This window comes from Orycteropus afer, unplaced genomic scaffold (assembly GCF_000298275.1).
Source record: "Orycteropus afer afer isolate SDZICR_OR568_19922 unplaced genomic scaffold, OryAfe1.0 scaffold01384, whole genome shotgun sequence".
NCBI lineage: Eukaryota > Metazoa > Chordata > Mammalia > Tubulidentata > Orycteropodidae > Orycteropus > Orycteropus afer.
Genome location: NW_006922971.1, coordinates 63,423 through 74,429, shown reverse-complemented (window position 1 = coordinate 74,429; position 11,007 = coordinate 63,423). Strand labels below are relative to the sequence as shown.

Sequence of the window (11,007 nt, the reverse complement as noted above, 5' to 3'; positions counted from 1 at the left end):
ATGGTGAGCATTTTGGATAATGCCTTGGAAAGTCGCTTAGAGTGTCTGAACCTTGCGGTAAAATGTGCTGTTTTTCACATAGTTTACACAGAGGAGCACGCTCTCCTGTGAGTCGGCACTGCCCAGGGGCCACTTGTGGCCTGGGACCTTGAGATGGAGGCAGAGCCTCTTTTGGGTCTGAGGAGGATCTTGGGTGCTTGGGTGGTGGTGGTGAGTGGGTGGTGGGGAACTTGCAGCAGCTGTTTTTTTACTTGGTGACCTCAGCGGGGACTCTCCATATGTGCGAGGAGCTCTTCTAACCCCTACTTCTAGGCCAGAGGGTCAGAAGATTTTTATTTTTTTCTTGAAAGATCCAGAACAATCCAGGCAGGACCCTCGTCCCTGCTTGCCTCTCTGTCAAGAGCTTGGGGTTCTCAACTCTTCATCTTTCTTAAGGCTGTATCCTACTTTTTCTACAAGTGGAACTGAGTTCATCCAAATTATATGAAGATCCTTCCTGATTTTCCAACAGTGATGGCCACTGGGTCGAGGGAGGTCTCTGCATATCGGTTCGGATCAAGTGGAATTTCACCTGAGCTTTTGTTAGAGAACTCCTCCCATCCTCTTATGGTCTAGAAAATGGCAGGGCTTATCGCAAGGACCTGACCAAGACTGAATGGTTTGCTCTGTTTGAGTAACTTCATTTTCTCCTCCTTATCACCCTCTCCTTTCTCCTGGGTCTCCCAGGACCCAGGTAGCCTTGTCACAAAGAGAAAATGTTCCACGCAAACTGGCCCTAACTGCAGCTTCAGTGCACCACTGCCCAGCTCCCCGGGGCAGGCCCGAGTGTCAGTGGAGTGGGCTTCAGACACAGTTCTGGTGCTTTGCCCTCCCCTCTGCAGTGCTCCTTGGCCTTGACCTTAGCTCTGTGCCCTCTCTCACAGCTTCCTTTTCAGTCAAAAGTCATCCTTGCCTGTTTTACCATTGCCTAGTACACTTTTTTCTTTGACAGTGAGGGACCTGCTCTGTTTGATAACTGATAAGACATACCTTTCCACTGTGGTCCTTCTCAGAAGAGTGCTGTTGACTCAGAAGAGGTTCCAGCTCTGTTCTGGGGACCGGAGATGCTGTGGCCTTGGCCCCAACTCATGGCGACCTTATGTACGACAGAACAAAACGCTACTTGGCTCTGCGCCAGCCTCACGGTTGTTGGTGTGCTCAAGTCCGTGTTTGCAGCCACTGTGTGCCTCCCGCCTTGGGGACTCGTCTTCTAGCCCTCTGTCAGGCGGTGGTCTGTGTGGGTCCATAGGTTTGCAGCGGCTGATTTTCACAAGTCGATCACCGGGCCTTTCTCCCTAGTCCATCTTCGTCTTAGTCTTAGTCTGGAAGCACCATTGAAACCTCTTCACCATGGGTGAGCCTGCTGGTGTTTGAAATACTGGTGGCATAGCTTCAAGCATCTTAGTAACATGCAAGCCACCCCAGTACGACATACTGACAGACGGTGGTGGCTTTGTACCATCCTATTTGAAATGTCAGTAAATACGGTTGTCAGAAGTAAAACACACATTGATTTAAAAGTTGTCTTGAAGCCATGGCAGCTGCTTTGTGTTTTTTGGGAACACTAACCACTAAACCTATAATCTTTGTCATGCATATTTTTATATGAAAAAGAGTGCTCAACTAAAACCATTGGGAATGGACCACTTGGAGTAGTCAAGCTAGTTTTGCAACAGATGTTTTAAATCAGGGTTAAGGATGTGGGACTAAAAGTTCTGTTTTTCTGTCTGTGATGTAGCTACAAGTTGGAATCAACAGCATGAGTTTGTTTTTTGAGTGTGGATTACACTTCCACATAAAGAGATCCAAAACCCTCACAACTGGACCAAGAAGCAGCATCATGATAAATGGAGACAAGATGGAAGTTGTCAGGGGTTTCATTTCACTTGGATCTACCATCAAGGCCCGTGGAGGCAGTAGTCAAGACATCAAATGATGTATTACATTGGGCAAATTTGCTGCAAAAGACCACTTTACAGTGGTAAAGAGCAAAGAGTTCACTTTGAAGACTAAGATGTGCCTGACCCAAGCCACGGTATTTTCAGTAGCTTTGTATACATGTGAGAGCTGGATAATGAATAAGGAAGACCACGGGAGAATTCATTTGAATTGTGGTGTTGATGAAGAACGTTGAATGTACCAGGGACCGTCAGAAGAATGAACAAACTGTCTTGGAAGGAGTACAGCCAGAATGCACCTTAGAAGGGAGACTGGCTAGACTTCATCTCTGGTACTTTGGTCATGTTGTCAGAAGGGATCAGTCCCTGGAGAGGGATCTCATGCTTGGTAAAGTGGAGAGTCAGAGAAAAAGGGGAAGGCCCTCAATGAGATGGATCGATACAGTGGCTGCAATGATGGGCTAAGGCATCGTAGTGATTTGTGAGGATGGCGTGGGACCAGGCAGTGTTTCATTCTGTTGTACACGGGGTCACTATGAGTTGGAACCAACTCGCTGGCACCTAACAGCAACTGTAATGTGAATTTGACTTCTTCAATCAACCTGAGCCAGTCTGCACAGGGGAGGGTGTCTGCGTGGGAACCACGGGGCCTCTGGAGCTCAAGGTGGATGCATGGTGCTAGTTTCTTATCAAAAGAGGATACTGTAGTTTTGCACTTTACCTTTTAGTTGTTTTGAAGGTTCTGTCTCGTCCTTGTCCGTATGTTGACGCGGAGTAAAGTGGTCTTTGTGTGCCATCACCCTTTTCTGGGGTGATTCTAAAGGAATTTGTTCTAAGTGATCAGTTTCCACTTCCTCTGGTTTTTATAGCAGGAAATGAAATGATGTCTAACATGCTGGGATGTGATTCTTCATTTTCTGTTGTTCTGTGCTTTTTCTCTACCAGGATGGTCTCTTGGTGAGCATGGAGAATGGGCCAAATACAGCAACTTTGATGTCACTACTCGCGTGCCTCTGATGTTCTATGTTCCCGGAAGGACGGCTGTGCTTCCGGAGGCGGGGAAGCAGCTTTTTCCTTACATCGATCCTTTTGATCCCATTTCAGAATTGATGGAGCCAGGTATAAAATATGCTGAGGTGAAATAGTTGCTTGAGCGCTTGGCTGCTAACCAAAAGGTGGGTGGTTTGAACCTACCAGCTGCTCCACAGGACGAAAGATGTGGCAATCTGTTTCTGTAAAGATTACAGCCTTGGAAACCCTGTGGGACAGTTCTACCCTTTCCTATAGGGTCACTATGAGTTGGAATTGACTTGACAGCAGACAACAGCTACCACCACCAGAACAATAACAGAATCATAGACCAGAGCATCACACAGTCCACCCTGTGGCCCAGTGTCATTTTGATGGTGTCCCATTTGTTTATTTTTTTCTCTTGTTGCTTGTGCTTTTGGTGTCCTATCTAAAACACCCATTGCTTAGCCCAGTGTCACCAAGGTTTACTCCTTCCTATGGTGCCTAAGGCACTTCACTGCTAACCAGAAGGTTGGCGGTTCAAACCCACCAGCCACTCCTCGGAAGGAAGGTTGGGCAATCTACTTCCGTAGTGATACTGCCTCGGAAACCCAAGGAGGGGTCTCTATGAGTCGGGGCCGACTCGATGGCACATAACAACAACAACAACAACATGGTTTCTTTTAAAAGATTTATGGTCTTAGCTCTTAAATATAAGTCCTTCATCATTTTTGAGTTGACTTTTGTATATGGTGCAAGGTACGGGCACAGCTTCACCAGTCTACGTGTGGCGATCTGGTTTACCCGGCCCCATTTATTGCAGAGATCAATTTCAGTTCATTAAAATTAGGTGGAAACTCAAAGAGAGATGTCAGTTGCCCTTCCCACAGTTCAAGTGTACGCTTGCCACATGTGGCTGATGGTTACAGCACAGTGCTAGAACACTGCCGTCGTGGCAGGAAGTGCTGTTGGCCATGCTGGTGATGAGCTGGGGCCATGTGGCTGCTGGCCAGCTCCTCCTGTGTGCTGTTCTCTAGAAACTCGTCCAGAAGTGAGCGAAGTGTGCTCAGTCTAAGGCGAGAGTAGGGAGCATCACTGTAGCATCTGGCGTAATCTGACTGCTCTAACTGCCTTGGACCAGGCTGCCACCACCTCACTGGCTTACAGCTTGCTATGTGGTCTCCTTGCTGCGCCCCTGCTCCTGTAGTGTTGCCACCTCACAGCAACGAAAGTGATCCGTGGAAAGCCCGAGTCAGGTGACGTCATTGCCCTGCTCTGGAGTCTCCAGCGGGTCCCCCATCTCACTCTGAGGTCGAGTTCTTACAGTGGCCGACTGGGCTTACAGGATCGGGCCCCCATCATCTCTGACCTCATCTTAGAGAAGGGTTCAGGCCTGTTGCCTTGTACAGGATCCTGCACTTCCTGGATGTGTCTGATTGTTTCTTCATGACCCGAGTCAGGATGCACATTTGGGACTTGATGTCCTCCTGTTGCATCACATCAAGGGCCACTTCATGGCACTTGGTCACATTATTAGTGATAAGTTGGTCACATGGTCTCAACCAGATTCTTGACATTGTAAAGATACCTTTTTTAAAACTTTTTTCATTTTTTTTTAACTTCACTTATAAACCAAGTGTCAGGAAAGCACGATCAAGCAGTATAAGCAAACCGAGAAAGGTCAGAATGATGGTCCAAAATCCAGATCCATTTGACCAGGGATCAACATCAGATAGAAGCTTTGGACTTTACTGATGGCTCAACTGTGGAAGTCCAGAGGGAGTCGATGGGGACTCTATCTCGTTTCCTGTGTCTTAGCATCCATTGACGATCCTTGCCCCAGTCAATTTTTACACCAGTTGTACTGAAATGAACGTAGTTTTAAAAAGTGCCAGCAGGCCGGAGCCACGGTAGTTTTGCAGCCTGTTGTGGGATGAGTAGGTGGTGGAGGGTGAGTTGCTGCGTTGGCTTTGCTTCTAAAATTCTTGGGCTAAAGGAAATGTTGTCAGAGAATATGTGCAAACATGCGGAGCCCACAGGCTGCTTCTGTTCTGCTCGCTGTGACATAATGGATTCTGCATATTGCTTCCTGTTGTAGGCAGGCAAGTGGAGGAACTCGTGGAACTAGTGTCTCTCTTCCCTACGCTCGCTGGACTTGCAGGGCTGCCCATTCCACCCCGCTGCCCCGTTCCCTCCTTTCACGTTGAGCTCTGCAGAGAAGGCCAGAACCTTCTGAAGCATTTTCAGTTTCCCGACTTGGAGGAGGATGCGTACGTCCGTGGTGGTCCCCGCGAGTCCATTGCCTACAGCCAGTACCCTCGGCCTGCAGACTCCCCTCAGTGGAATTCTGACAAACCAAGCTTAAAAGATATCAAGATCATGGGCTATTCCATCCGTACAGTAGACTATAGGTACACGGTGTGGGTTGGCTTCGATCCTGAAGAATTTCTGGCTAATTTTTCAGACATCCATGCGGGGGAGCTCTATTTTGTGGATTCTGACCCGTGGCAGGATCATAATGTGTATAATGACTCCCAAGGTGGAGAACCCCGCCCAGTGTGGAGGCTGCCTTGAGTTTGACAGCTGCGAGGGCAGGCGGTCTGTGCTGGTGGGAAAACGTGGTAGAGCTGCTTGCTTCATGATGACCCCTGATACTTCAAATTGAATGAAGTGCTAAGTGCACAGAGTTAGAATTATGTCCTACCTTAGAGACTGTTGTTCAGTTAGGCGATTCCCAGTACTCCGTGGTTTAGTTCTGTTCTCCCGAAATACCAAAGTAATCAGAAAGGCAGGTGTTAGTGATGAGCTTAGTTTGTCGTCTTCTAGCAAAGGGATGGAATGTTTCCAGTCAAGATTTACAAACGTGGAAGCTGACAAGACAAGTGAATTATCCGTCCTTAGAAGAGTCTGCACTTTGTACGTGAGCAGCTGGCGTAGTCTTGACCTGAAATCTGAGTCACGGTCAGTGAGTCTGTCCATACAGATGCTTCTGTGCTTAAAGGGAGGAGTTGAGAAACAAAATACAGCAAGTGACATTGTTACTATCACGTATGAAATTATAACCAAAAAGGCAAGATAGTATATTAATAGATGCTTCAGACAAGTAACAATTTTAAAGACAGATAGTGTTTTCATTTGCTTGCTTTTCTTTTGTTTGTTTACTAGGTAGGCACATAAGGTAGGTAACACACGGATCCGCTGAGCAGTTCTGTGATGAACCGTCGGCAGCTGCCCTTCTTACCTAAGTGAAGGGCCTGATTGGTCTCTCCTGGTCCTGAGGCGCCTCTCTCTGCTGGAAGCCCTGGCTTTCCGAGACCGTCTCCCTCCACCTTTTCTTGCTCGTTCTGCATCCTCTTCATCGCCCCCAGCACTTCCGCTTTGATTTTCACAGTTCAGTCCGTGACTTCTCGTGACGCATTTTCAGCCTACTTAACTTTCTCTCTGCCTCCCCAGTTGGTTCTTGCTCCTGGTTGACTATAATATATGTACACGTCATCCTTTTCTCACACCAGATTTCTGGAAGCAATGGGTGTCGTATCAGACCCCTCCGATTCCCGGTCCTGATGATAAGCTCTCCCCCATCTTCTCGCTCACCATGTTACTTGGGCCCCTCGTGTGCCCATCTGTCTCTGCTGGAAGTGCTGTGGGAGGGTGCAGCCCCAAAGGCCTCAGCCCTCCCTGGCCTCTCCTTTCCTTGGCCTGCCTCACACACCTCCGTTGAGAGGTGAAGCTGCATTTCCGTTCTGTGGCATGCTTCTAGACCGTCTCATGAGTTGTGGTTACTTTTTGTGGTGTTGACACGAAACCCAAGTGAGAGCTGCCCTTTGTGTCCCTTTGCCTGACCCTGCCATACATGGGGATGAGCAGCCGGCCGCTTTCAGATGTTCAGACAGTCCTCATCTTCGTTGCTTCACGTACGCAACTTTCAGTCCTGCTGAACTGGACAGCTTTTACTCATGACTCTCTAGCCACTGTATTTGTGGAAATAGAAATCACCATCTCATTTGAGTAGGGGCTTGCTCAGTTTAGGTGACACCTGAGTGGTCCCAGAAACTTTGAATGAGGCTCAGTGGTGCACAGACATGAGGGTGCACCCCGAGCCACCTGGAAGGCTTGGTAGGCCCTGAGTGCTGGGCCCGCCCACAGAAGTTCTGACTCAGCAGGGCTGGACTGAGGCCTGAGAATTTGCATTTGTTATAAACTCCAAGGTGATGCTATTGGTCCCAGGGTCGCAGTTTGGAAACACTGCCCTAGGTCTGTGCTGTCTGATCCAGGAGCCACTAGGAACACGTGGCTCCTGAAATCATTTTTTTCTCCTCGTTGCCTCCTTCCCCCAACCCCTGCTAATCGCTGATTCTCTTTTGTCTGTATGTGTGGCTTCATGCGATGTTGGTCTGCTTTCACTAAGCATGTGTTTGCAAGGTGCATCATGTCGTAGCGTGGACCAGAACTTCCTTCTCTTGGTAGCTGGACCACAGTGTGTTTAGCAGTTCATCTGCTGACGGGCATTTGGGTTGTTTCCACCTTTTTGCTATTGTGAATAATGCTGGAACGAACACTGGTATACATGGATTGCTTTTGAGTCTCTGCTTCCAGTTCTTTTGGAGTTATACCTAGGAGTGGAGTAGCTGGGTCATATGGTAATTCTATGTTTAACTTTTTTAGGAACTGCCCGAGTGCTTCCCACAGCACCTGCACCATTATACATCCCCTCCAGCAGTGGATGAGGGTTCTGATTTCTCCATGGTCTCTGTGTGTGTGTGTGTGTGTGTGTGTGTGAGATAACCGCTATCCTACAGGGTGTGAAGTGGTAACACATTATGGCTTGGATCCACATTTTCTTGGTATCTCATGATGTTGAGTATCTGTTGTCACGTGCTCATTGACCACCTGTATATCTTCTTTAAAGAAATGTCTAGTTCAGTCCTTTGCCTGTGTTTTAATTGGGTTGTTTTTTCTCTGATAAAATTTGTTTTCCCATTCCGTACATTGCCTTTCACTTTCTTGATGACATCCTTTGATGCACAGAAGCTTTCATTGTGATGAATCCTAGTTTATCTCATTTTTCCTTTTGTCAGTTGTGCTTTTGGTGTCATATCTAAAAACGTGTTGTTTAACTAGTGTCACTAAGGTTTGCTCTATATTTTCTTCTGTTTACGGTTTCTTTTATTTAAGGATTTTAGTTCTCATATTTAGACATTGATCCATTTTAAGTTAATTTTCATGTATGGTGTGAGGTAGGGGTACAGTTTCACTCTTACATGTAGAGATCTGGTTGTTCCAGCACCATTTGTTGAAGACATAAATTTAAATTTCAGTGAATTCAAATTAAATGCAAGTTTAAAGAGCAGCTGTCAGTTGCACTTGGCACAGTTCAAGCGCTCATTCATCACACGTAGCTAGTGGCCCCTTGTTGGACAGCATACATCTAGAACATTTACATGCTATTGAACAGAGTTGGCCTGGACGATGGCTGGTTTTGAGCTGAGTCCGCCTGGCTATTGGCCAGTTCCTCCTGTGAGCTGTTTATCTTCCCTGTGTTTGTCCCCAGAGCTGAGTCCAGAAGTGAGTGACGTATGCTTGGTTTAAATGTGGAGTAAGGAGTGTCACTGCGGCAGCTGGCCTCTTCCTCTTCACTGCCATTCCATTGTCCCACCCCTCTCCCCTTCTCTCCAGGTAGTTTACCGCCCTTCCTCTCTCCTCCCTTGTTCCTGAAGGAATCCATGTGTCTTCCTAGAATCCCTCTTTAATTTCCCCTTTGAGAACACCGTCAGTGCCTACTTCTGGGTCTAGATGACCTCCGCAGAGCAGTCCGAGTCTTCCCTTTATCCCACAATGCCCCTTTCCTAGGCGACCAGCTCACCACTGGTCCCTACTTGCCCTTGCAAATCCCTCCCCCCCCAAGTTCCTAGCTTGTCCACCCCCCTCCTCGCTTCACCAATTCATTCATAACCATTTTCACAACCCAGCTCCTGCTCCCTCATGGCCAAGAGGCTAGAGTTTTTGTGACTAGCTAGACTGTCTCGTGGGATGAAGTGAGCATTTTGACAAAACCTGTGTTCACCTGACTTAAAAAGAGAACTGTTTTCCTGAATGTAAAATGGATGTATTGATTTTGGAAAATTTGGAAAACACAAAAGGGGTAAAATGTGAAAAACGCCACATAAATGTTTAACCAAGATGATTACCCTGTGTGTTGTCGGTGTGAATTTTTCACATTGTGACCACCATGCTGTCCTCTGTCATGCAATTTCATATTCTTATTTTGTTCACAAGTATTATCTGTGGTTATAATGGACTTTTGTAAAGATAACTTTATTCAATTGTATAGCTTTACCGTCATTTACTTAATCTTCTGATTATTGGAAATTGAAGTTCCTGACCACTTCCCAGTCTTGGAAATGCTGCTGCGATGGACAGCTTTGGGGACACGCTGTTTTTCTGTGTTTCACAGCGTCTCCTCGGGATATGCTCTCAGTGCCCGGTTGTCAATACCACCTCCATTTTGCTCCTCTCCCCATGTGCCTCCTACCGGAGGGGGGTCCCACTGAAACATAAAGCAGCCAAGTATACACATGAAAGTGTAAAATAACCCAGCCCCACCCTACACTATTAGGTGAAAGTGGTGTTTCTGTTTTACTCTAACGCCCTGCTGATGAGTGACCTTGACCATTCTCTCCATGTGACTATTGGGCATATGCATTTCCAGCTGTGCACATCTGCCTTTTAATTGTGGTGATGGGTTTTGCTTTTTACAGTCATCAAGCCCATTGAATTGCCCTTTTCCCCTGTGACTTTTCTTCCCAGTGCTTTCCTGTTAAACATGGAGACACCCCCCCCCCTAATTTGGAGATGGAATAAATACTCGTTTTGCTTGGCTTTGCTTGTGGTTTGGTTCTTCTCCTTAACTTACCTTGTCTCGCCATTCCGTTTTCGGGTTGATAAATGCTCGTTGTGAGCAGTGTGGAAACTGGGAAAAATGGTGAGGATGAAGAGAATCCCTTCCGAGTGAGGCCGCTGTTTGCCGTGTGTGTTGCCTGCCCACGTGCACAGACAAGGGGGCCTTTGGCTCTTGGCTGAGCTGAGGTCTGCTGCCGACCACCTCCCCTCCTGTGGGGGGTTTGATTACTAGTCTTTACCTGGCACAGTAGTTCTTCATGGCAGTGGCAGTGAAGAGTTGTAGTAGCTGTGCTGTCCTTCCTTCCTTCATCTGCAGTCCACTGAAAAATGGGGGAGGTGAGCAAGGCGAATGAGTGGCATCATCCCGAGTGATGGGGAGGTGCTGGCCTTGCCGCCTCGCGGCCCCTGGTTCCCATGCCATCCCTTTGGGTCTAAATTCCCCAGTGGGCCTCAGTCCCTTCTTGTCCCCAAGCCCTTCCACAGATCACAGCCCTGGTGAGGAGGCTCTTGAATCCCACCCAGGGACCTGAGCTTGCGGTGGCAGGCGGATTCCCCTTGGCCTCTGCCAGTGTCTCTTTGGGCCTTAGGTGGAGCCCTGTACTGGCACCTGCCGTCAGCCTAGCCCTTGCCTGCCCCAGGGCCCCTGGTGTCCCCTTGGCTCTCCTGGCCAGTCCTCTCTTCGGCACTTGAGCCTTAAGCAGAGAGAGCTGTCACTCATCAGCGCGCTCAGCTGGACTGTAGTGTTGTCACTGTGGACAAGAACCCCCGCTCCAAAGCTCTTGCTGGTGGCGACCCTGGAGGGGCAGTTGCTGTTTCCCTCTGGAGCCTCTGAAGAAGGGCAGGCAGTGTGGCGGTGGGGACTACACTCAGGGTCTTTCTTTGGGATCAGAGTTCCCTTCCTGTGTGTCTTGCTTGTCAGGCAGGGTGCTAGTCAAGAAAGGACAAAAAGGTGCCCTGTCTCACTCTGCGTTCTAGGTGGTGGCCCCAGTGAACCACAGGTGGCGGCTGTGTATTGCCCTCTAGGGGGTTTACGTCTTCATGGCCCTGGAACCTCTGGAGCCTATTGGCGCCAAACTCGAATTGGTACGATCCAGCCGCTCTAAATGTAGCCACGATACGCACATGTTTAGCCATGGAGGATCTGCCTGCTTTGTAGTCT

At 48.2% G+C, this 11,007-nt stretch overlaps 1 protein-coding gene across 1 annotated transcript in view; it reads left to right on the top strand.

The window, feature by feature from the left end:
- Positions 1 to 5,522, top strand: part of IDS (iduronate 2-sulfatase) — a 20,753-nt gene extending 15,231 nt beyond the window's left edge. The window contains exons 8-9 of the mRNA XM_007959052.1: positions 2,883 to 3,056; positions 5,047 to 5,522. Coding sequence (XP_007957243.1) covers positions 2,883 to 3,056; positions 5,047 to 5,522 — 650 coding nt within the window. The remainder of the gene's footprint in view (positions 1 to 2,882; positions 3,057 to 5,046) is intronic.
- Positions 5,523 to 11,007: the final 5,485 nt, after the last annotated feature.